The 26,185-nt window shown below is 42.5% G+C and overlaps 1 protein-coding gene across 1 annotated transcript; it reads right to left on the bottom strand.

Annotated features, from left to right (window-relative positions):
* Positions 1–233: 233 nt before the first annotated feature.
* On the bottom strand, positions 234–25,157 carry LOC104839739 (cytosolic phospholipase A2 epsilon-like). Its single transcript, XM_010580196.1, has 18 exons — positions 25,097–25,157; positions 21,042–21,178; positions 19,350–19,481; positions 18,174–18,214; positions 17,023–17,065; positions 16,139–16,196; positions 15,517–15,683; positions 12,686–12,750; positions 12,059–12,206; positions 11,047–11,183; positions 9,846–10,068; positions 8,248–8,362; positions 7,020–7,157; positions 5,481–5,588; positions 4,078–4,269; positions 3,120–3,286; positions 1,603–1,789; positions 234–442 (listed from the first exon to the last, which is right to left on the bottom strand). Exons 1-18 carry the CDS (start codon positions 25,122–25,124, stop codon positions 234–236), a joined length of 2,295 nt encoding a protein of 764 aa, XP_010578498.1. The 5' UTR covers positions 25,125–25,157.
* Positions 25,158–26,185: the final 1,028 nt, after the last annotated feature.

The raw sequence follows: 26,185 nt of genomic DNA, 5'->3' as shown, positions 1-26,185 counted from the left end.
TAAAGAGTGTTCTACAGACAACCTTAATTTAGGGAACAAAGCATACGTAAAAATTTCCCAGGCAATGTCTTTGCCTATAGAGGCCATTTCTTGGGAATGGAAAAAAACCCCAACAAACCACTGAGCCACCTGGGCTAGTTTCTTTCTGTAGTGCAGAACGGCCAGTGTTCAAAAAGCTATGTCCCTTCTGTGTCCTAGAGCATGACAGAAGATAGGGGCAGTGGGATGGGTGATTAGCACATGTTTTGCATCCTCCTTTGCATCGCTATCTGCAAGGCCTGCATAATCATCTGTGAGTTGTTCAGGATGTTGTATTCACTGAGGTTCAGCAGCCGGCGGTAATTCTCATCGGTATACCTGACCGAGAACATGCAGTAGGGGGAAAAGCGACTGGTCAAATCAAGTTGTCCTTCCTCCATCTCTGAGCAACAGCGCTTGACACCTGGAGAGAAACAGAAGTTGCTGCTGTGACGTGGTGTTTATCTCAGTCAGTGACAAGCTGTCCACAGCAGCCCAAAGAGGGGGACTTTTCTCCAGAAGAAAATTCATAGGGTTTCAATGCATGAATAACGCAGGTCAGGTACCCCCACCCCTAGTCAAGAGAATGCTGGGTGCCTGAAATGATGAGGGCAGAAGGGAGAGGTGAGGGATGGCACTGTAATGGTCATCTACAGCTTACTCCTAAACATCTGACTCATTAAAGCCATGGGTCAGTCAAGGGTATCAGCCTGAAAGGGCACTCCGATAGCCACTGCAGGTGCACTGCAGGTCTTATCCTGAGCAGTTGGGACCTCTATGAACCCTGGCTGAGGGAGGCAAGTTGCTAGTAACAGAATAGAATTTAAGTGAGAAAGGAATAATAGAAATATATGGAAACTTAAAGTTCCTGCAATCCTGAAGGCAGTCTCAGGGGGCCTGCCACCAGGATCCATCTCTGCCTTTCCATTTCCTGCATCTCCCCAACTCCACAAAAGCAGAATTTTAGACTTTACCTCCCTGCTACCAAGGAGCAAAGGAAATGCATCCTAGTAACTGGCAGTAAAGGAGAGGAATACAAAGCAGGTAGCGTGGCAGAAAAAGAATGACAGGCCCCAAGCACAGCACAGTGAGCAAAATGACCCCTGGGCTGATGCTGTACCAAAAGGAGACACAATGATCTTGACATTGCAGGAGTTCAGCCTGAAAGCTAGGTTCTTGCTCCTACCCTGTTCATACATGACACTATGCCGCCTCAAGTGTAGAATGAAATCCCTGGACAACAGACAATGTATGCAGGGGAAAATAATCTGAGACAGCTATATTTTCCAGGAAAAAAATTTTACAGTTAGCTAGCAACACTTTATGTCACAAATGGGAGAGACATGAAGGTAAACACCATCTGGAAGACAAGGGCTGTGTCTGTCCTCTTAGGGCCACAAGGATGACATGAATGAACATAGTAGCTTTGGCAGGGATGGGGAAAAAAATTTTAATTAGCTAAAGTGCTCCACCATGAACCCAGCCAGCAAAGATAGCCATCAGCAGAGAAAAAGGCTCTGTCTGAGTCAGGGAAGCAGGTAGTGGTGTTCTTTGTTTAATGCTTTGCCATCACTTGTAACTTACCAGGTGCTTTGTACTCTTGGAAGGTGTCATTCACAAGCGGAAGAAAAATCACGATCGGACATCCTGGCAAATCTGAATCTTGGAAGAGGTAGCACTCCTTCAGATTTTTCTTATCTTCATCAGTCAAAGAAATTTTGGGGAATGGGATTTTCTGCTCTGAGTAGTATTTGTACGCCTTATCTAGAGACTGGATTATCACAGAATTAGTCAGCATTGGAATTCAGTTTAGCTGTCTTAAAGCCCCCAAACTCTTATCTAGTATTAAGGTTTAGTGACTCAGATCGATAGGGTGAGTTCCTTCTTATCAAGGGTTACTCTACACATAATTACCACACACAGTAACCAGAATGCTAATCAAAAGCTGTAAACACAATTTCAGAGTTAGAGAATTTATCCAGGACTCTGCTTTTTAAAAAATGGAAGCAGTTTGCAGAAGTTTAAGGTAAAGCATGTAGTTTTAGTAAATGAAAGAGCCTATGTTTAATGTATTGTATAGAATTAATTAGAAAAGAAAAACACAGCAAGAAAATGCTTAAGGTATCTTATTATGTGCTTGGAAGCCAGAAGATAAGACATTTGAGTTTGAATGTGCAATTATGTCTCTGCCTGTGCAGGCACTATGGCCACCGTGTTAACCGAGATTGATATTTTACTGAGAAAGTCTGAAGTACTAGGCTATACTGTACCTTTTCCCTGAAATGTTCAACACGATATCATGTCCTACTATGTACTGTATTATTTACCCTGCACCACCTAACATTGGACACTATCAAATAGGAAACAGTTTCTACTAAAGTGCTTAAAATTGCAGCAGCCTTTCTTCATAAAATTAATCTAGGCAATGTATGAGGCTGAAACGAAACTTCATTATGTGTGTGTCTCATGCATCATATGGCTTATTAACAGCAGCACACGTGTTCTCATTCACAAAAAATAATTCCACTTAAGTGGGCCAAGATGCTTAATAGCAAGTTTCTAACTAACCTCAGTTTCTGAGATATAAAGACCCAAATTTCTTTTCTGCAAGGCCTTATAGACAGCTAATTAACTTTATTTCCATGAAACTGAAGTTTCTGCAGGAAGGTGCTTATCATTGAATTTTCCTAGTAGCATCTTATTTGTCAACCCAGGAATGATCTGCCTCTGACTATCCACTTAACCCCTTTTATATTGTAACTTAAGTCAGGAGAAATCACTTCTTCATCTTTATGCATATTGCTGTGCAGAGTCTGGAAACCTGCTTGATTCAGCATAAAGCAGAAGAGGCTCTTCCCAGCATTCTGAAAGAGACTATGCTGATGTCCTCTTGAATAATTCAACATGTTTATAAACCAGCAAGAGAGATTCCAGGAGTGGCAGGAAGAAATAGGAATGATATTAATCACTACAGTGAAAAAGGTAGGGGAATGCAGTAGTTAAAAACTGAACAGCTAAAATAACTAGCAGTTCCAGGTGCTACAGGCTGGACATTTACAAGCAAAAGGAGAGACAACACACAGTAACAAGATCCTCCTCACCGATATATGAGATCCAGTAGTATAACTTAAATATATGATGACATCCACTTCCCTCTGTGGCCTTAAAAGTGGTGGACTGCTGGTATTGATGAAAAATCCAGCATCTATCATGCCCAGGTGATCAGAATTTTGCATCAGCTGGTTGGGACGTGAGTCTAACACAGTGTCTAAAAGGAAAATATTTCTTGGAATAAGAAATTATCTGTAGGTATTTTGACTGGAAAAAGAAATTCAAGGTGGAACTGACTGTCCCAGAGGCCTGGTTTAATTTAATTGCCACACTACTGGGTTGTCAAATAGGTGTGGGAAGGTCTGCAAAATGCCACCTAAGCTTCTGTTCTGAAAAATCTTCTATGTTGAGATTCCAGGCAATATATTCCAGTAACTTGTCATACTCATTAGTGCCAGTAAGCTACTTCTAATACTTAACCTAAATCTGCCTTGCTTCATTTCAATCATTGTTTCATCTTTTGTCCATCATTGATTTGGAGAACAAAATATTCCCATCCCTTTTTACATTTGGATTTATGCCTCCCCCTCACTCCCCTCTTCTTTGGGCTACAAAGCCCCATTCCCTTCCAGCTTTCTCTTGTAGGTCATATTTTCTGGGATATTCCAGTTGCATCTGAAGTTAGAGGCACAGTCTTGCCAAGTTAAGCTTTCTCCCATGTTCACTCTGCTCTTTGTTTCTTTAAATTCGGTTCTGTGGGCTGCAAGCCTACCCTTTCAGTCTGGACCACAGAGATCTCAGCTAAACCACATAAACACATGCTTACATTTAAAAACAGTCTTAAATACCTGGCAACAGTGCAGTCTTAGTCTCTTCTCTCCATTCAAAAAAGAAATGTCCTTTCAGGAGATTTTTTTTTCCCCTGCCAAGCCTGACAGGGTTCTTTCCTAAATTCCCCACCCCAAAACCACCTGAAAATGATGCCTGTTAAATATTAGTCTCCATTACCTTTCCATCGACAGAAGTGCTTGTTCTCCAGGTAGTTGTTATGCAGCTGGTAGCCCTTCAGGAAATTGTGGTGCTGGGCAACGGAGAAGCGGTCAGTCAATGCTCCCCGAAGGGCACTGGACAGGGGGCCAGGAGGAGTGTACATGCGGGTCCTCAGCTCGTGGGGTCTTGTAGGCAACACTGGGTCTTCATCTAGAGGAGGGGAGAAAGATTGGTGAACTGTTTGTTAATTGATGTTCATTTCTGGTTGTCCTGGTGTGCAGGAGATCTCAGGGGGTGTTCTGGGATGATTCACTAAGCACACAAAAACTATTCTGAAGGAGAGGAGTGGCTGCTGGACAAAGTTCTGCTGATGGTCTTTAGCTTTGACCTGAAGACAGTTCATCAGAAGCAGTCTTTAGTCCTGGAAAAGGGACACCTTAAGGGAACTAAGCAATTCAGAGAATGTCCTGTCAGAAAGTTACATATCCTCACAGGAAGATATCATGAAACAGAGGCAAGCATGGAGAATATGGGGCTGAATCGTATGCTCCCACTCAGTCAGATGGGCAACAACAGGGCACCATGGGGTCTATTGCAACTGTGACAGCTTCTACCCAATAATCACCCATGGCTACATGACCATATGCTTAATCAGTACAGTGAGAGCATCCCAGGGAAACCTGGGGCATACATTCGTATTTAGAAACTACAAGTAGTTTTCAGGGTGACTACATGGCCACATATGTGGGTGAAAAGTAGAAACGGCACAAGGTGTGGTATTTTGAAATCACAACCTGCTTTGCTGGACCAAGTGGCTGACAATGCAGCAGGAGAGGCTTGGTGGTTTCCATGATTGCACAGATGTATTTCTTTATTTTCAGGATGTCTGTAATTATAGTTACTATCATATTAAATGATTTAGCAATAAAACCATGGTTTCTGTATTGCTTCAGAAAATACCCTCTGGGCCTCATTTATCTTTGTGCCAAGGTGAATCCAGTGCAGTAATTACCGTACCGAGTAATAGAATATAAACCCAGGAAATATTGATTAACCAATTGATATTCAGGTTTATTCTCTGCACAGGCAGTAAAAATAACTTTATTCTCTGCCACTGGTTCTTGGTTCTGTATGGCTGAGTATGAATGAGCAATGCCAAAACACTTCCTGAGAAATGCATGACCCCTGTAAAAATTCCTCTTAAGGACAGAGCCTTTTAATCAGTAGGGTTTTAGTAACTTTGGTAATTACAGCAGCATTTCCCTGATTACCCTCTTCCTCTCAGTCTTTATGGTGGGAGGGGAAGTTGCTATCTCTTGGGAGGATCCTATGATGCTGGCTTCAACATAGTTGACAGGATGATGCCAAAAGGCATCCAGAAGACTAAGTGACCATAAGTGAAAGGCTTAACAATTTCTCACCAACTTCTTCTATTCTGTCTTGTGTCCACCTCATCCAGAAGTCCTCTGAACTGTGGGATAGTCCCCATATTTGTAATAGGTTCACAGAAAATATACTGCTCCACATACCTGTAAAAGAAATTAGTGAACACAAGGACACATTCTAACAAGAAACTGCCTTTGTCCTTCTATTTTAACCTCCTGGATTAATTTTTGAATGGTCTTAATTCAAATATTTCTAAACTTTTGGGCTGTTAAATTCCTCTTAACTTTCTACGGCACTGGTTCAGGTCATGCTGCCATCAGTTCTGTGCCTAACCCACCGCATGGCTCTGACACATGGTAAAGAGAGAGGAGAGTGGGAGAGAAGTAAAAGGAAAAAAACCACTCACTTAAGAAGCGAAATAAGAGCTCACATAATGCAGACATCATAAAAACATCCTTTCCATCCCTGTCTTCCTTACTCCAGCTTCCTTTTCTGCACACACTTTCATCAGCTTTCATATGCCCTGTATTATTTCACAGTGGGATGAACTGACTTTTCAGCCATTTGGTTTGTAAGAGAAAATCTCACACTGCAGCATGTAAAGGCTCACAAACAGAGTGGGCTCCTGCTCCACTGTACACTCTTTTCCATCCAGGCCTGCCCCTCTCTGCCTCCCCACAGGGGTGCTGGTGGCTTTGTTGACAAAACACAATGCCACCATTTCATCTGCCATGGTAAATTTAAATATGTGTTCTAATTAGTCTACCACAATTGGACTTCTTCATTTTCTGTGGGGCACAAGATACCAGTACAGCATACACCAGTACAGTATGTAGAAAATTAATTTCCCCAGTAGTGGACCAGGTAAAAAGGGCCAGCCCAGGAGGTATTATTTTAAAGATACTCCTTGGGATTATGGACTATTTAATATCACAGCATGTTTACTGAAACCAAGGAGCTTCTAAGCAGCAGAAGTGTAAGAATAGATGACTGAAATCGAACTCACACTGCTCTGTGTTCACCTGCCAGTGATTCTGACTCCTCGGTAAAGGGATATTATTACTTTTACAAACACCCATCAGTACAAGTCAGGGACTGACCAGAGAGATTCAGAGACCCTTCACTTCTGGTCTCATTTTTCATCCTGGGCAGCCTGCATCTTTAGTAGACGGGATTCTCTACATGGAGTTGAAGTTAAACCTCACAGTGGAAGCACAGCTGCAGGTTTCCTGCTGTCTCAAAATTTCTTAAGTTGGAGTGCATTCGGACACGAATTGGAAGAATAACCAAAGAAGTGGAAACTATTCCTTATAATGAAAGAATTAAGGAGCTTTATCTATTCCATCTATAGCACACAAAGTTAAAAAGTTTGCGCAGACCAAGGCAGTGACAAGAAACTGAAGATGTGGGATTTTTTACTGTACTCTTTTGAACAAACTACCCCCCCACTGCCATTTCCCAGCAGGTGATATCATAGCAGCATTCAGTATGTTAGACCAGAAACATCTACCCTTTGGTTAACAGCATTGCACCCCTCCAAAGTGCCTCCATGCCAAGACAACGCAATACATCACCTTGAAGGTAGCAGATCCGGGATTCGGGGAGCTTTTTTAACAAGCGTCCCATGAAGAACTCGCTTCCGAAATGCTCTGTGCGAATGAACGCGCCATACTTCAGAAGTCCCACCTCGTAGGGGGTGAACTCCACCCACTCTGCAATACAGCCACAACGGGACACTTAGAGGGCTCTCAGCCGGGCGTGGAGAGAGGGGCACACATTGGCCTGACTTCTGTTTGCTACGCTGCCTTGGCAAAGCCTTGCTTATATGTGACCTCCTGCAGGGCCAGGCAGATGAGCTCAGACACTGTGACCATGGGGAGGCAGTTACGCTGCTCATGGCGGTGCTGCCGGTGGCACAAGCACGGCAAGGCTCCAGCTCGTACACACCCCATGTGCACGCACCAGTCCAGGGTTCTCCTGCGTGCGCAAGGTTTCACTCTGCCCTTGCGTATGCCACATCTAGGTGAAAATACTTCCACTGTTATCAGTACAGATAATTTAACTTCCCTTGAATAAATTGGTTATGTACAAAGACAGGTACTCCGCCCTTCAGAAGGGAGCTTTTTGTAAGAGGCCAGTTATACTCTGTATGTGTGCTACTAAGGAAGACAGAACTAGTCTTTGACTTTCTCGTATATCCTCTCCAAGTGAAGTGCAGATTTCTGATATAACTGCAGTGTGAGCAAAGACCGGGACAGAAAGATTATGGACCATAATTTCCTTTTCACTCAGAAGTGGTTCATCTTTTCACCTCAACCATAAAAAATTCGATCTGAATTTCTTCTCCGCCTCTTCTCCTCCTCCAGCTGCTTCTCCTCATGGAAAAAAATTACCAAAACAATGAGCAAAGCAAAAGATTCAGTTGGGAGTAGGTTGGATGCTTTCCCAAACTTTATCATAACTATGTGGTCTTTCTTCATATTGAAACTATAACAGGGCATTGACAAAAAGCAGTATTTAATTCTCGGAAAATTCCAGTACTTCTTATTCAAGATGGATCAGATAATATTTCAAAAATGGCCTTTCTGGCAGGATTTTGACTGTGTATGTCTAGACAGTGAAATGCTGATCTCAAAAAGCTCTTGTATTAAAACTGTAAGGCATGGAGGTAATGGTTATTTCTCCAAAAAGCAAGTAACACACCAGGACTGTTTTCTCCAAGTGCTGCCCAGCAGAGAAGAGTGAATCACAGGAATTCAGCTGCCAGTTTTAGCCCCACAGGATCTGAAGCATCATCCTTACCTTTGAAATCATTGGTGCTGTAGCTGTCCCGGACACTGACTGACACATAGATGGGCAGTGGGTTCTGGCCATCACACAGTGCTTCTTGCTGCTCTGAAAGTTTGTGGGGGTCTTTCTGGTTTTGAAGAAAAACAGTTTTGTGAGAAGAGATGGAAACAATGCATGGTCGATGGCCCCAGTGCTGGAGGAGCCGCGTGGCTCTGCCCCCAGCATGCAGGACATGCCATGGCAGGTCCACTGCACAGAGTATTGCAGGCACCCACCCACCGGTGACAAACCAGTCTCCCAGGGTCCAGCCTGACTTTGTGCATGGGTTCACAAAAAGATGCAGAGAGGGAAAACTACTTCTGCATACATGTCTGTACATACTAGAAAGCACTGCCCTGGCAAGCAGGAGAAAGGGCAAGCTGCCCCTTAGGATGAGGAGCGTAGTGAGCAGTCCTTGCTCTCCTGGGGCTGAAGAAAGCCATTGAGCATGTCGGCATTGAGTTTCCTTTCTTAGTGCACAACAGCTATCACAGTCCAGTGTTGCAAGGGGACTGGAATTTGGTAGCAAATTATTTGCATCCCACCCAGCTTCCCTTCTTTTCTGGAAAAGCATATTGTCATTAAAGAGGTTTGTAAAAAACACAAAATCTCATGAACTGCTGACAAATTTAAGAGGAGCTAGTTCTGACAGATTAGGGAGAGGGTAATGGTTACATAGCAATAGTCAGCACTGCTCAAGGGAAAGATGTTTGTCTAGATTGTGAGGAGGACCTCATCCAGGTGATATTAAAAGAGAGGCAGCTATTCAGTTTATACCTTTGTTTAGTATTCCTCTCTGTATGTATTTATTTTCTGTTTACATATATATGATAATATATATGTACTTATATAAAAATAAATAAATAAATAAACCCAAATGAAAGGCTGAACGACTGCAGCATTTCTGTTCCCACTGGAGGACACTTCTGTTCAATCCCCAACCACTCTTCCCTTCCCGCTTGGCAAGTGCCAAAGCACACATCCTTGAACTGTGGTCCAGCTGGAGAGAAGAGGGAGTGGACTGCTGTACTGTAGGGGTAGAAACCACTTCAAATAATAGAAAAGCAACTTTGTTATTGCTTGTAAAAATTAATATCACTTAAACCAGCTACTGACTGAGCAGTCCTTCTCAGCAAAAGTAAAATATGCACCTGCCTCTAGTGTTCCTGCAGATCAAGTTACCTGCCAGTGGATGCAAATCACCAAGCACTCTAGCTGTTTCATGCTTGCTTCAGATCGTTTTCACACTGTTGAGATTACTCTGCTTTGCATCTTGAACAATTTTTGCATGCATAATCTGCACCTTAGGCAGACTGCCTGAGATTGCCTCTGCTTCTATTTAAATACCAGCCAGAGTTCAAATAGCTGCATCCATAACCTAATTTATTAACATATAGGATGCATTTCTCCCTAGGCAGACCATTAAAGGAAATTAAAAATTCTGAGAGTTTGTTGACAAGGAGAACTCCACTCTGTTTTGAGGGACATTCTCTCAGATGATGGGCTAGTTTCCTCTCCATTCACTAAGAGAAAAATACATGGTTCTCTAAGAAATGGAATATACATCATACCCCATCATTTAGTAAGTACTCAATCATGAGCCCCCAAAGGTCTATAAATGATGTCCTGTAACCCTCTTCTTTCCGCTGACAAAGCTGCTTGTTGTAGTACTTCATGCGATCCATAGAGAAACAGCCCATCTTGCATTTGGTTGCTTGTTTCCGGGCTTCACCAATATGCGAGTCTAGGTCCTTCTGTGACCAGTAGGCATCTCTGTATAAGTTGGCCATGGTCCTGGAGAAAGATAATACAGACAGCAAAAGTCAAAAGGAGCAGAAAAAGACTTGAAATTTTGTGCCTTTGGGGGCAGAGGTTTACATTTAGGGATGCACTTCTGCTCATACATACTCTCGTTCTGCTGCTCCATCCAGCAGAATGAACACTCCAGAGTTTCTATGACTGTTTTAAAGATGGCCCTGAAGCATAAGGGTCTTTTTCTATGTTCTTTTCTTTTTTTTTTTTTTTAAACAGAACTGGCAGCAGCTTAAGAGATAAAATTGCCAGGTGTGAACATAGGTACATGTCTGAAGCACAAATTGAGCAGAAAATTATCATAAATTTTCTTTGCTTGTTTTTTTTTTTTTGAACCACAAATCAGTTCACACCAGCTGCTGTCTCTTGGCTTTGTATCACTTACTGTTAATCTTATGGTATCACTATGCTTTATATTAACACCATCCTCTATTTTACCAACATTCCCTATGTAGGACCGTCAGATGTTCGGCAGTTGTACATCCTGTGAGCAGGGAATAATGCTGCCGAGGGGAACTTAGTCCCTTCCCAAACTGACAGGTTGCAGGGGTAAGTGTGCACTGTCCTGCAGTTTTCTTTGCGTGACCAGTTAGAAAGCAGAGCCAGTCTCAGAAGTTACTGGGAACAACAACTGGGACATCAGCGGAGAGAGGAAGAGACATGATGCTATGGGCATCCACAGTTACATCCACAATAACTACTAAGAAACCATTTTGACAGGTGTAATTGTCATATACATATTTAACTGCTGCAAAGGTGGAGTTGAAAAGCACAGTAAAGAATTGCTAATAAAAAATCGGCGTATCAGATCAAGCTAATATTTAATGGCCTGTTACTGAGAAACATTTTGTTTCTATGATGTTTGAAGAAAATCTGATCTTGTCTGCTTTCAGAAGCTCCCCTCTGCAGCAGCGTCACCCTCAAAAGGCCTGGTCAAGCCTTCTGCACAAGCTGGCTTACCACGTGGTGCCGGACAGCCCACTGATGTATGTTACACAGTCCAGGAGATTTAATTTCTTCAGTCCCATGAGGCTGCCGTATAGTCCTGTCATTGACTTCAGTCCTCCACCTGTCGTGATGATAGCCACAACGGGGACCTGTTGGGCAGAGGAGGATGGGACATTCACACCAACAGCGTTCAACATCGCATCCCAGACTGCAATTAAAGCCCAGATCCTGAACTAAGAGCTCAGGTCCCTTTTCAGAAGGAAAGGCTCCAAAACCAAGCAATGACTGCTACTGCTGCTTCCCTTTGGATAAACATGGGTTCGGAGATTAACCCAAACCTGGGTTCTTGCCCATCTCTAGGGCAAATAGGGGCACAGATGATGAACAAGAAGAAACCTTTCTGTGGAGGAAACAATGTATTTTCTCTACACGTCCTACTCCTTTGCCACTTTTTTCTTATTTCACACATCTACTACTACTGTATGAAAATCCACATACTAACCCCATGAAGAAATACACCCAGTTCACAGCCAGTGTTGTTAAGCTACGCTCATCAATGCTGTTATGCCTCAGTATCGTGAAGTTACTTTGAAGTAAACTGTATTTATTTTAAGGAATTTCAAAACTGCAAGAAAGGGAAGATGTTATAAGAAGCACTCAGAGATGTTTATCCTGAACTCTCACAAAATGACAAAATTTGAACAAGGGAAGAAATCTTTGCTATGTAATGTATTTAATCTGCATACAGTATTTCTGAACCAAGCCAGTTACAGCATAGGATGGCAGGGATGAACACACCTCAAATCTGACAAATTCCAAATTGACAGTTGTGAAGGACACAATTACTGCAACTAGTGTTTCTTGCAATAACAAACCTTGGCAGCAGAAGCAAATGTACTTAAGACACATGGACAAGCTGGTACCTGCACAACAGATACATATGGCCCATTTTGCTGACCATTCATCTAGAAGAGTACATGAAGGCACTAGAAATTCAATATCTACCTCCCCAACACACACGTACTTCACGATCCTGCAGATCCTGTTGTAGGTGAAAAACATTTTTCAGGGCACTTGCTACATATCTCTTTCTTTTCCCCAGGAAAGCCATCTCCTCTGAACATAAGTCAAACCCAAAGCGCATGTCCAGGTCTTGGTGGCATGAACAATTACTAAGATAAAAACAGGCACATATTTTACATATTAACACACCCATATTGATCTTAGGACTTCAATCAAAGATAATTTACAGCACCCTTCCCTTCAAACATGGTGAGGCAATGTGACAGGAACAAGAATATTCTGACTACTTTTAAAAGTAAGAAAACTTATTTCAGTTAGTAAGCTTAACCATGCTACTACTAATTGATGAAGAAACAATGTACAGTATTTACAAATGAAACAAAACATTTAAATGAATATTCTAAAACTAAAAGAATTGTTAAGTTTAGAAAATCTGTGGAAATGGTCCAAAGTGTGTGTATTTTTCCTATTTCATGGGATATTTTCTCATTCTAAATCTAGAATAAAACCTGATTTTCAAATGTTGAGGGTTCCAAGGTGAAGGGAAATTCTTGTGTTGAGGAACTCGAGTGGGAAGGCATCCCCCTCTAGCGGTGAGCACCGCTGGGGAGGAAACCCATCCACCCACCTGCCAGGCATGGGTGGCCGGGTAACCCTGCTCGCTGGAGGCATGACCTTGGTGACATCCAGCCCCTGGATGGATGGAGATGGGTCACTGAGTTTAGTGGGGCAGGATTTCACCCCCACTGCTCTGATCTGTCTGCACTTGCACAAGCTGTCTCACAGGTCAATGCTGGCAGTTGTATTTCACGTCAACCTTGACTCAAAAGTTATAAACCATAATATTCCTCAGAGGAAGAATCCATTTGCATCAATTTTGAAATTTAATAAGTCATTCCTTAAAACGCCACTGTTGTAGTTGTAGCTTATTACCCCGGCCTTTTGTGCTCTTCTGCTCACTAACCTCCTCCCTCCTGTCACTTCTTGCCCCGTGCCTACAAGACTTCAATGGGCAAGAGATCTGGCATGGTGTCTTCAGGCCAGAGCTACCCGTGGACTCCCTGGCTGGCCAGCTAGCCCTGGCCAGGCATTGTAAAATGGCAGGGTTTTGCTTTTTCTTTCAGTGACAGAACTTCTCTCTTCTACTGGGTCCATAATTTTAATGAAACTAGTAGTGAAATTTATTTATGAGATTTCTCCATCATCAGATTTGGATAAAATCAGTCAAATTATTATATCTGTATTTGTAAATGAAGACATGCAAGGGAAATTGAGTTAGGTGGAGCTGCAAAAGCCAGTTTTCATTGTAAATCAAGATACAAACTGCTTTTAAAGTTCTCTGGAAGTAAAATAAGTAAGAGGGAAGCATTTTTCCTGTCCTGGAATAACACTGGTTTTCCTCTTGTCATTGATCACTGGCCTTTCTGAAATGAATGATAGAAAGCTCTGTTTGAATTCAAAATTAAATTATCTTTCCCTTTTATTTCCTCATCAGGCACACACACAAAAAGATCAGTTTGCACAGTTGTGTGTGTTACATATAGCTATGGATAACATGAAACATCTTCATGTTTACTGATGAGTATTAAAGAGCATGTCTATAAATGTCAAATCACTAGCCACATTGTCTAACTTAATTTCTACTCAATATACAGTATAACTGGACTTAACAGAATACCAAGTTATTGCTACTGTGTATTGCCAGTTAAGAAAAAATAAATGTTCATAAATTCTGATCAAGTTTAATGTTTACTCCTGTCTATTCTGCTTTTTTAGTCAGCTTTGTTCTTTTTGTGAATTTCAGAGACTGACGTTGATCAAAAATAATATTCTGTGGTCAGAAGGGAAGGGATAATGCTAAAATAAATACATGTTTATCAACATTTATTGATTAAAGCCAAATATTCCTAAGGCTAATTATGTACCATATACTGTGCATGTATTTTATGTTTTATTAAAAGCACACTCTAGTTTTCAGACTAAGAATGCCAGCTTGTGTAATTTCCATGTGGCTAAAACAATATCTAAATCAATAACCCAAGTCTTTAGGAACAGAAGAAGATCTCTTACCAGCTTTGTGCTGTCACATTCAAGTCAAATCTTTTCTCCTGGAAAACAAGAATGTGTACTGTAATTTTTTAATTTTAATTTTAAAATTTCTTTTCTCCCTTTCTGTCTTGGGGTCAGAGCTTGATTTAGACCCCAGCAAGGTCTAGCAATCACAAAGTTAAATGTCTGAAATCTTGGCATATATTTCCAAAAGCTTAACTTTTCCTTAGTAGAACATCCCTACCAACAGATCCCAAATGCTTCCAGGTTGCAGAAACCATTAACAATCTTGGTATAGGAGGTTCCTGAGACTCATGCAGCCGGTCCCATTTCCCGTGTTATTCACAGGCTTTCTGCAGCATCCTGAAATATCTTTTTTTTGTACGTTTCCCGTTCTTTATGCTCTAAAACACAGCAGGTCTTTGACATCCTGGCCACATTCTCACAGTGAAGAGATTGCAAGTCTGCATTTGCTTCTGCCAAGACTTCATCCTGTCTTAAAATTGTTATTGCAACCTTCATATTAACTGACAAAAAGTGCTCTGTTCTGAAAGAATGTTTTAATGGCTCTGGAATCCGATGTTCTCCTACTTGTTCACAACATAACAATTAATATTTGGATAAGATTGTCCCTAATAATCTGGACTTCTGTAGATGTTTCTTGGCAGAAACACATTTTTTTATAGTAAGGATCTTTTTCTTCTATTAATTTCATTCAAAGTTATACAGCACATACATCTATTTCAAGCAATATTCTCATTACATTCTTTAAAATCGATATGCTTTGTCTAATAGTTCCAATGTATTTCAATATATTGTCCTTTGAAGCACATGGTTCACTAAGGGCAGGTTTATTGACTTTTTCCTAGCTTGTGTCCAAGAAGCAACTTTCAGTTTGGAGCCTAAGCAAAGGAGGGGTCAGTGAGACTTTGCGTAAACAGGGAGAGAGGTACTGAAGGAATCACCACATTTTCTGACCTCCTTGTTGGTCTCTGTATCCACTGCTGGCACATAACAGAGACTTATGGAGGCACAACCTGCTTCTGTGGACAAAACAGCTGGAGAAACAAAGCTCCTGTTTGTTCAAGGTCTGAGAAAAAATCAGAACATTTCTGACCCTCTTAGCAGCCAACTGGGACAATATTATGAGGAATGGTTTCTACCTGAGTGACATTTTACTCCTAACAGCTGGAAGCGATGCTCACCTCTGCAATGGTCGTTTTCCTTCCCATGGGCAGTGAATTCAGCATCACGACTGGGGAGCCCGTCTCCGTACTGTACCTACAGGTCCACTGGGAAAACAACATGCTTTAGGACAAGAACAGTAATGGGTTTACCCTCTCCCCCCTCCTGCCACTCTCTGGAGGGGCACTTATGGTCGGTTCATCATTAAGGTCACTTCCAACATACAGGGTGGTAGCGCCTCTTCTTCGGCAACATGACGTCCAGCGTTGGCTCCGCATACTTGATGTAGTGGAACTTGGTGGGACCCGACGGGCTGGCCACTCCATCAGGGCCCAGCATAATATCCTGCGTCCCCTCAAAGGAGCCCTTCACAGTGAGGGAAAGCTCTTTCTCTAAAAAAGGAAAAAAAAGGCCGTGAGAAATATCACTATGATTTAATCACAAAATTGTGCTGGCTTGATTAAAGGTGGGGTGCAGGTAGCAGAGCTGTAGAATTTGGACCACAGCTTTGTCTAGTGGAAAGTGCTCTGAAGGGAGTACTGACAGTGAAGGGAAAGGAGCAAAGCAGATGCTATTTTCATAGAAAGGGTGCTCTGAATGTTCTCAATGTTATATAGAAATGGGATTTCAACATTAATGCAGGTCTAATAGACTTTATTTACATATACTTAAGGGAGTACAAGATGCAGTCATTGAAATCAATAACAACCTAATGTGTTTACTTGGTGCTAACTGCACTGAATACTGTAAATACTATTTATTCCACTAATACTTTATATGAAAGGGGCATCCTCTCATCAGTAAGCATGCAATTATTGGTAAATAGATAAGAAAGAAATAACCCTACTTGATTTTTGCTGCATCTTCTCCGCCACTTCAACTTCCAAACAGCAAAGTTCACGACACTGTATGAGAATGAGAATCTGTGAGAAAGATCATCACATCTCTACCTTGTTACGGGGAGCTGTGAATCACTCAGCTTTTGGACATGTCTAGTTCCCTGAAGTGCCTAATTCCCTGGCATTTCTGTCCTTTTGCCCAGCAGCCACTGACTAAGAAAATGAAAAGCTTTGGAGGGAGTTGTAGAGCATCCTCCTGTGACAATGACATACAACTGGGCACAGTAAGAGGAAGATACAAAGGAAGAAAATCAGGAGCATTTGCAGGATAGTAGCATAGATACAAAGGGTTAAACTGGGAAAAACATAAATGAAAGATACATTGCTGAGACATCAAGAGTCAGTAGTAGAAAGGGTTTTCTGAAGAAGCATTGCTATTAACATTTTGGGTTGGGTCTTTTTACGGCGCTCACTCTTGTTTCACATAATGTAATTATGATAGGTCAATATTTAGTGTTGAGTTTACCCACCAGGCATGGCTCATCTCCCATAGGAGGAAAGGGCTGGGTAGGTTATTAGCAAGTGGCTTCACAGTCTTTTTATCACTGTGCTTTGATAGACAGCAGTACATTTTTTGAAGGAATACTGATACCAGAGGAAAGCTCTCTGTGTGCACGCATGTGTGTGTTGTGTTGAAATATAGGACAAATGGGAAATAATAGGATATCACCAATGAACTGGGCAAAAAAATATCCCATTCTCAAAGTATCTAAATACAAAAGAGGGAAGAAAGAGAAAGAACCGGCCTACTGGCTTGTCTAAACCCCACCCTTCCTTCCCCTTTATATTAATGAAACACTTATAGAAAATTTCTTGGGAAAAAGACACATACCACCAGGACTCCATTGGTAGCAATGGCTTCATGAGGACCAGAACTGGGAAACAAAATGAAAAACAAGGATTTTTTTAGATCAAACAAATGCCTACTCATCCCTGCCCAGGGTGTTGCCTTTTCTCCCCATTTAGAAGAAGGATGGCCAGAGGGACCCCAGCAGATATGTAACACACTCCTTTCCATGGCTGCTTGGACTGAGCACTGCTCTGAGGTGACTTGCCTCTGTACCAAAGCTGAGCAATGTGTACCGTGGCTACTTTTTTGCAGTGCAATCTCATGATCATCTAAAATGGAATCTGCGGCTAGGCAGTCAAATTCTTCTCCTCACTGTAACATGTAAAGTACACGTACTTCAGCGGTAACATGCTAATATGCCAGCATATCCCTGTTGGGAAGCCCAGTTCCATGTATTTGATAGTATGCAAATACAATCAAAGGGGCACAGGGCGGTGGGTACCAGCTACATGGGAAAAAAAAAGCTTTCCAGATCATTCAGGTGAAGTCAGGAGATGGTGTGGAGTGACGTGAATTCTGGTCTTGGCTCCCCACTAGTTCAAGGGCTGACCTTAGGCCGGTCACTTTATTTCTGCCGTGCCTTATTTACCTTGTGACAACACAGAGACAAAAATACTGATTCATGTGGATGGCAGGCTGACCATGCTGGAGGAAAAGCCCTGCACATCGTCATTGTGTTTGAGAGAAAGAAAATAGAATTACTAGGACCAAAACAGTGTTGCAAGGGAAAATCGAAGGAGTCAGAGATACACTAGAAACCTAACCAGGATGGTTCAACATTAGGAGTCTGTCCAATGCATAAGCTGAAACAGGCATGGAAAGATTGATAGACATGCATGCACACACAAGCTCATGCACACACACTCAGAAAGTCTTCTGAAATATCCCTAGGTAGACAAATCCAACATTGTGGGTAGAAGAGACAATGCTGGGAGGTGTGTCTTTGAAAGCAACTAAACTACAGAACAAGCTGATTGGAGGTATCAGCAGGGTGTCTGAGACTGCAGTAATGATGCAGGAGAAGTCTGGCACTTTTTTTACAGAAATCCCACAAAGCATGACTTCTAATGCTATGTCTTTGTTTTAGCATTTAATGATTTTTGCATTTTTAAAATAATCTGTGTATCACTTACGCGGCTTCCAATTTGAATTCAACCTCTAGCTCCTCCTTGGCCTGAAAGCAAGAACAAGAAATTAAATGAAGTAGCTACATAGTGCTTTCTCCCTTGTCTAAACCCAGGTCCCTGGTATGCAATATTGAAGTTGCAATGCACAGCCTGTGATAAACATTTCAGACTGGAAGGTCTGAAATACCATTTCAAACCAGATAGTTTAACGATTCCTTCCTCACCTCCTTCCTTCTTCAAGGTATCATCAAAACAACCTGTACTTCTATGTCTTAGTCTGAAGCTGCTGCAGAAAGACAATTTGCAACTTGCTCTTTCTTCTGAATTCTACCTTTTTCTCCTAACTATTCCTGGCACTGTCCTGCCATGACTTACTGTCCTTGCTATTAGCTTGGAAGTTAAAGATAGTTTCCACCCATCACTTTAACATAATAAACAGAGACTGGTATTATTGAGTGATTCAGAATTACAGTTATGCAACCCCCCTGTAAGGCAGTGTTGATATGTATGAGCTAGTTGTGAGTGACCTAGTTTGGGTACCAGAAGCAATCTGCCTATGGTAGCAAGAAGTTGCATGCGAGATATTTCACTGATCTCATCCATAGATCTCAAAGGGAATCAAGACTCTTTTTCCCATTTTATAGATGGGAAACGGAGAAACAGGGTAAATCAGTCATTCAGAGCTCCAAAACTGCACTAATTCTGACAGACGAGTCAGCAGGCTCAGCCCTAGCTGAGGTATCACTGCAGAGGACAATGCTGGGATACACACAGGGGCAACTTCAGCTTTGCCTTTGGGGTGAAAGTAGATACAATCAAAGGGACAGGGGTTAGTGGCTATGAATTACATGGAAGAAAAAAAATTAAAAATTATTCACCCTGCAATAGCTGTGCAGCCTCAGTGTTGCTCAGAGATAGTTCACAGTCTGATCCCTCCCCTACCTACTGCACTGTTTCAGTCATATGCTCATTAATAATTTCTAAAAATACTGGGAGGAAGGGCTCAGGCTCTTAAATCCAGATTTTTTACCACATTTTTTGTGTTTATATTTTGAATGGCAATTCATGTACCCATTATTGGGATAAGTCATCCATGGTGGATTCAGAAATCTCACCCCAAGATTTGGAAAGTGTTGTATAACTCTCCACTGGTTTCTCAGTTGCTTTATTTTTTGCTCTCACCTTCGGGCTGGGCTTAAAATACAGGAGCACTGTTCTTTCAATTGGAAGTTTAGCAGTATCAAAGAGCGCACAGAGGAGATGGTCATCCGGAGTAGCAAAATCCTCATCATACACTGTCAGCTCCAGCACGTTCTGGAAAAAGAGGGAGAAGGGGTTTTTATAGTTTCTGCAGTCTGGACATCATTAGCCCTAGGGAAGAAGGAGTGTTGGGGATGTGCTTGAGAAGAAAAGTGGAGAAATGAAGTATCATGCCCCTTTGGAAAAACATACTGTAAATCTGTATTGGTTTTATGTGGCAAGGTTTTGGTAGCGGGGGGGGTTACAGGGGTGGCTCCTGTAAGAAGCTGCTGGAAGCTTCCCCTGTGTTCGAGAGAGAGTGAGCCCATACCAGCCGGCTCTAAGACGGACCCGCCGCCGGCCAAGGCCGAGCCAATCAGTGATAGTGGTAATGCCTCTGTGATAACATTTTTAAGAAGGGAAAATAGTTGGGACGCGGAGAAAACAGCCACCGGAGAGAGGAGTGAGAACATGTAAGAGAAACAAGCCTGCGGACACCAAGGTCAGTGCAGAAGGAGGGGAGGAGATGCTCCAGGCGCCGGAGCGAAGATTCCCCTGCAGCCCGTGGTGAAGACCCTGGTGAGGCAGGCTGTCCCCCTGCAGTCCAGGGAGGTCCACGGTGGGGCAGATATCCACCTGCAGCCCGGGGAGGACCCCACGCCGGAGCAGGTGGGTTCCCGAAGGAGGCTGTGACCCCGTGGGAACCCTGCGCTGGAGCAGTGTGCTCCTGAAGGACTGCACACCGTGGAAAGGACCCATGCTGGAGCAGTTCGTGAAGAACTGCAGCCCATGGGAATGGCCCACGTTGGAGAAAGTTCATGGAGGACTGTCTCCCGTGGGTGGGACCCCATGCTGGAGCAGGGGAAGAGTGTGATGAGCCCTCGCCCTCCCTCGCCCTGAGGAGGTGAAGCGGCAGAAAATAACATGTGATGACCGTAAACCCCATCCCTGTCCCCCTTGTGCCACTGGGGGGGCTTGGTGGAGAAATCTGGGAGTGAAGTTGTGCCCAGGAAGAAGGGAGGGGTGGAGGGAAGGTGTTCTGAGATTTCGTTTTATTTCTCATTTACCTTACTCTGGCTGATTTGTAATAAAGTGAGCTAATTTTCCCTAAGCTGAGTCTGTTTTGCCCGTGATGGTAATTAGTGAATGATCTCTCTTGTCCTTATCTCAACCCGCAAGCTTTTTGTTATATTTTTCTCTCCCCTGTCCAGCTGAGGATGGGGGAGTGATAGAACGGCTTTGGTGGGCACCTGGCGTCCAGCCACGGTCAACCCATCACAAAATCAAATATTCATTCCTCCCTGATTCAGTTTAACTGCTGTAACATGAGTAATACATTGGCTATACCTACACAACAGCTTAGTTAACTCCCAAATTCTGTATCCATCTTGCGCTGATTCATATGAGTCTCTAGTTTCCCTAAAACTTCAACACTGAGCTCAGTTTCTGGCCCTCCTAAACAGCACCATTGAACAGGCATGGGAACTCAGTCATCTCTGCTGTTAAACAACTTGAACAGTCCCTTATCATGTGCCATCTCTTAAAACAATTCCGGGGCACAGTTCAGGAGATAGATAGGAACCACCACACACAAAATCTTCAGGCTGCTTCAAGCAGACAACTTTGGCTCCTTACCTTGACCTGACTCTGGATCCTGAAGTAGAAGGTTTCGTTCCACACAGGATTGTTGGAGTTTCTCACAGTTTTAGTGCGGGACTTTTCACGTGTCGCAGTCGGCAGCCACAATGACACGTAGCAATCAGCCTGGCTTACTGGGTAGGGAAAGAGACAAACCAATTGTTCATGTGGCAAAGTCAGTGGTGCTGCATGACACTGGAAAAGTTACTGCGTGGTACCAACAGCAAGTATGAGTTATTTAAAGACAGAAGTGCCTGATGTAATGTAGCTCTTTCCAAGATACCCTTCTGAGAGGGAAAAGGCACATATCATAAGATGACCTAGAACAGGAGGTGGTTTCTGTTGTTTCTTGCATGAGTTACAGAAAACAGCGATGTTGTGTATAAAAGAAGAGAGTGAGAACTTCCTCTTCTAGTCAGCCACTTTCTTCAGTTTCTCAACGAACAAGCGTTCCTGTGCTATGTGTGCATGCACACACACACTAACCTTCAGCTGCTGTCTGATGGGAGCCTCCTCCACCTTTTGAGAACAACTGTAAAAAGTCTCCATCTCTGCCTTGCCTTCAGTGCTTTTCATGGTGAGGGTCTGTGAAAGCAGCTGCGGAACTACCCCTGTTGTAGGAGGTGGCAGAAGCTTCCTCCAGAAGGAGCTCATTGAATTAGACATTGGTTCTTAACTAAATGCCACCTTCAGGAAGAGAGGGACCAAGTCTCTCTCCAGAAATGCACTGGGAGAAGGTTAGTGAAGAATATTCCATCCCATTTCTCAAAGGCACGTAAATTAAAGTATATCTCAAATGGCTACAGCCAAAAATGCGATGTACTGTGTGCCTGCGGAATGCAATGTTTCTTCATGCAGGTTACACAAAATACTTCAGCACCTTGAAACTCTCTCTTACACAGTTCTTAACAATAAAACGATCAGATATCATGTACTGCAAAAGGTAACTAACAAAGCTGGTGAAAGTACTGGAAGGCATGTCCTGTGAGGAGCGGCTGAGGACTTTGGGTTTGTCTAGTTTGGAGAAAAGGAGGCTGAGGGGCGACCTCATTGCTCTCTACAGCTTCCTGAGGAGGGGACGTGGAGAGGGAGGTGCTGAGCTCTTCTCCCTGGTATCCAGTGACAGGACACGTGGGAACAGTTCAGAGCTGCACCAGGGGAGGTTTAGACTGGACACGAGGAAGCATTTCTTTACCAAGAGGGTGGTCAAACACTGGAACAGGCTTCCTAGAGAGGTGGTCGATGTCCCAAGCCTGTCAGTGTTTAAGAGGCATTTGGATAATGCCCTTAATAACATGTTTTAACTTGGTCAGCCCTCAACTGGTCAGGCAGTTGGACTAGATGATTGTTGTAGGTCCCTTCCAATTGAAATATTCTCTTCTCTTCTCTTCATAAACAATGCAGAAACAATGCACTGCACAGATGATGCATATTGCAGCAGGCTGCCAGGAGACTGACTGCTAACATTGAAAACATCGGCTGCTCACACCAAACATCTCCCCAGTAAGGGTACGTCTAGTCAGCCTGGCCAGCCTGGCTGCCTTATACATTTTGCCTTGCTTAGGCACATTACTATCTCTCTGAAGGAGGAACAGTTTCTCATCTGCACCTTTTCCTTGCAAAGGAAGTTGCTTGTCTTTATTTCATTTGTAGGCAGAGTTGATTTAAGACCTATATTTAAGACTGCTCTCCTTCTGTCTTAAAACACCACTTCTAACTGCTGACTACTTGTAAAATTCCAGTATTGAGTCTATGCATTTCCAGGAAGCATGTCTGTCTTGGAGTGGGCACTTTGGGAAAGTCTCATCTGGAAGAGTTTAGCTTTTTCCCAAGGATGAGACAGAAGAAAAAACATTAGGCTTTTTCATGTTAAAACAGAAATTCTTAATCATTTCACTGCCAGGTAATAGCCCTGCTACACCTTGCTCCAGAGTAGTAGAAACAAGCTAATTCTAGAGTAGTACTGCAGCTGATCCACCCTGCAGCATTCAGGCAATGCCAGAGTAAGGAGTTCCCAAACCAGAGTTTGCATTGGGAGTACCGCGTTTAATAACCCTTGCTAGACTTATGCTCCACGAATAATTTCTTTTTAAACAGATATATTTTAACAACCATACATTCCCATGACAATGAGTTCCACAGTTTACTTGTGTTCCACAGTTCCTATTTGTTTTAAACTTCCTGTTTGATAATATTATTGGGTGCTCCTTTATTCTCGCATTGTGGAAAATGGTGAAAAATGACTCGTTATTCACTTTCTCTTATTCTTTTTTGTAGAGACAGCTTCCATGTCCTCCTCAATAATTGCCCTTCCACTCTTAAGGCCTGTAGCCTATTTAGTCCCTCTGGATGTAAAAGTTTCTTCAGATCTGTCATCATAGTTGGTGCCTTTCTACAGCTTCTTTTGTTTCTCCATTTCCTCAAGTGTCAGAGGGTTTTGCAGTGGACTTACCAAATACATCCCCCTCAGAGAACTGTATGAACATCAGTTTGATTCTGTATAGCTGCTTGTTATTTTCTTTTTTTTTTTTTTTTATTCTGGGAAATTCTATGCAGATAATAATGCTCTGAAGAATTTTGAAACTGCAAAAATAGGTATTTGAATATGTTTGGAGATCCTAGAAGTAGTGATACTGATTTTGAATTGTTTTTAAAGTAATTCTGTATGACTACTGCATGACTTTAGGTTTATCATTGGAGATCAATGACTATTGGCTGTTTGGCTGGCAAAGTACTCTGTTCTACTGATGTGATTTGTCATTCTTATATCTTAACTGTACTTTAAGATAAAAAGCATATCAAACAGTCCTTAATTATATGAGTAGATGCAGGCAAACTAGTTAGCTGTGTATTTAATGCAAAATATTGCTTCAGTTCTGCTTGCACAATCTCTTTCTACAACCTAGTTATTTGTGATTTTGTCTTGCTGTCTGACACGCAGAAGATCTGAGATGTGTCCTTGATGAAACCCGTCTGTGTTATTGCATCATCACACATGTGCCACAGCCATGGACCAAGAGGGAGGTGCAGGTGCAGATACCCAATGATATGACTTAAGATATGGCTAGTACATCCCTCGTTCAGAGCTGTGACACAGGGAAGTCCTATGATATACCATCCAGAAATACATGTGACAACTGCAGGGTAAGATGGAAAAGGTACTGCGTGGTAAATCCAGATATTCGTCTTTCAGAACATCTTCCCTGGCTCTTCCTGTGCAAGAAACTATAGTGCTGATCGCTGCCGCTCACAGTGAAACAGGAGAGTCAAGAGAGACAGCAGGAGTACACCATTTCCCTTCCACAGTCACCCTAGAGCTAGTTTCAGCATCCTTTCACAGGTGGTCATGTAGCTGTATTGATTCAAACAAAATGAACTGTTAATTTGTCTATTTTGTGTGAAAAGCCTCTCCTCACTGCACATGTGGATAGTCCATGTCCTTTAACTAAACAGTGGTATTTTCCTTTCCTGCTCCCTCACTTCCCACCACTTTCCTGCTGTGTGACTCACACTCTTGCACAACTGCAAGACTGCTGCAAGAGCATTAGAAGGGACAAGGCATCCAGCTCTCAGTCAGCACGTTTTTTGACAGTCATTTCAGGGTAATTAATAATGGCATTAGCCTGGTGGTAATGATTTTAGAAAGTTTTTTCTTGTTCATTTCATCTGTGTCAGAACCAAGACTGGGGAGGGGGGGTGAAAAAGTTTGCTCCGTCCAGCCACAGTTCCCAAGGTGCTACAACCCAAAGGCAAAATTACCCCTTGCTTTTGAGAATATGGGATGCAGTCTTTTTCATCTACCTGTGTCAGAAAGTCTCCTTTTTTGGGGGAGAAAGTTCTTATCCTCAAAAACACATTCAAGTCTTAAAACCAACCAGAAAGCACAAGAATAACATTCAATGAACCAGCAGCAAGGACTGACCTGGTTTATAACAATTAGTTTACATAAACACTGGGTTATTTCAGAAACACTTGGAAAAGGTTGCTATACAATTATAAAAGAGAACTTGTTACCTGTACCCTGAGAGACCACTAAGAATGGAGATACTTACAGGTGTCCACTCGCTGGAGGTTTCTCATTCGGATGATCCTTACGGTCAGCAGGTAGCAGGGAGAGGATTCTATCTGGAGAAGAACAGTACAAAACAGAGTATGAATAAGCCTTCAGTGGGAAAAAGTATCAAATGAGCAAACCAACAAAGTGCTACAAAACAATAATACAGTCAGTAAAAAATGTGTCAACCATCTCACTATTCTGCAGGTGAAAATCTGCAACATAAGCTTCTGCATTAAAGTTGTCTTATTTTAATATTTTATACATTGCACTGTCTTTTTGCTGTGTTACTCTGAGAGTCTGGATTGCTCATCACAGCAGAACAGAAAGGGATAAAACCCTGTCAACTGATACTGTGTGTGAGATGCTTGCAAACCCCCTTGCTCTGAAATTGCAGACTTCAGCTCTACAATATAGCTACAATAAGTCTCTTGAACAGAGGCGAACACTGTGATGGAGTTGTCAAAATACTGGCAGTCTTACTCAAAGTTACTACCCCTTAGTAACCACCCATGAGGTCCCATTGCATTGAAAAGAGCACTGTGGAGAATATCTGTTGTTGCTGACTCTCACAGGATAAACCCGAAGTACCACTCTCAGAGAGGTGTTTTCCCTTCTGCTTCAAAAACATAGATTTCTCTTTTTTCCCTTTACAATTGTAGAGGAAAAAACAGTAACAATAACCTGAGCTTTTGTAAATCACAACTATGAGATAAACCAATGGCTGAGAATTGTTTCCAGAGGATTTAGGGGGAAGAAATTACGTAGGGGTTGCCATTGGGGAAAAATAAAGAAGAATATCCCCCTCCAAAAAAACCTTAAGATTGAAAGTGCTTAACTACCTTTGGTCCCTTTGAATGTCTCAGCCATAACCTTCTATAAAACAAGTCTCTTCAGATTTTGTGACTGCAGGGACCTCTTCCTATTTATTATTAGAGGATAATGTGATTTCCTTCGTCTAAGGAAGGTGATTTCCTGCTGGTTCATTCCATAAAGCTGTCACTGGCTCAGACCTATAGGCAGAAGGCTACTCTGACAAAGCCAATAAATAAATTGGCATTTCCTTTGGCTGTGACACATGGTCATT

The sequence above is a fragment of the Haliaeetus leucocephalus genome, unplaced genomic scaffold (genome assembly GCF_000737465.1).
Source record: "Haliaeetus leucocephalus isolate CR32 unplaced genomic scaffold, Haliaeetus_leucocephalus-4.0 Scaffold696, whole genome shotgun sequence".
NCBI lineage: Eukaryota > Metazoa > Chordata > Aves > Accipitriformes > Accipitridae > Haliaeetus > Haliaeetus leucocephalus.
The sequence above is the reverse complement of the archived record's forward strand: the minus strand, read 5'-3'. Positions and strand labels throughout refer to the sequence as shown.

Bases quoted from the DNA above. Each gene is read 5' to 3' on its own strand.
- LOC104839739 (XM_010580196.1), bottom strand. From the start codon at position 25,124: ATGAGAAACCTCCAGCGAGTGGACACCT. The intron at 17,066-18,173 runs GTAAGTGATACA...TTTGTTTCCCAG, and splicing joins GAATTCAAATTGGAAGCCGC to TTCTGGTCCTCATGAAGCCA. The intron at 15,684-16,138 runs GTAGGGTTATTT...TTCCTTTTTTAG, and splicing joins GAAGATGCAGCAAAAATCAA to AGAAAGAGCTTTCCCTCACT.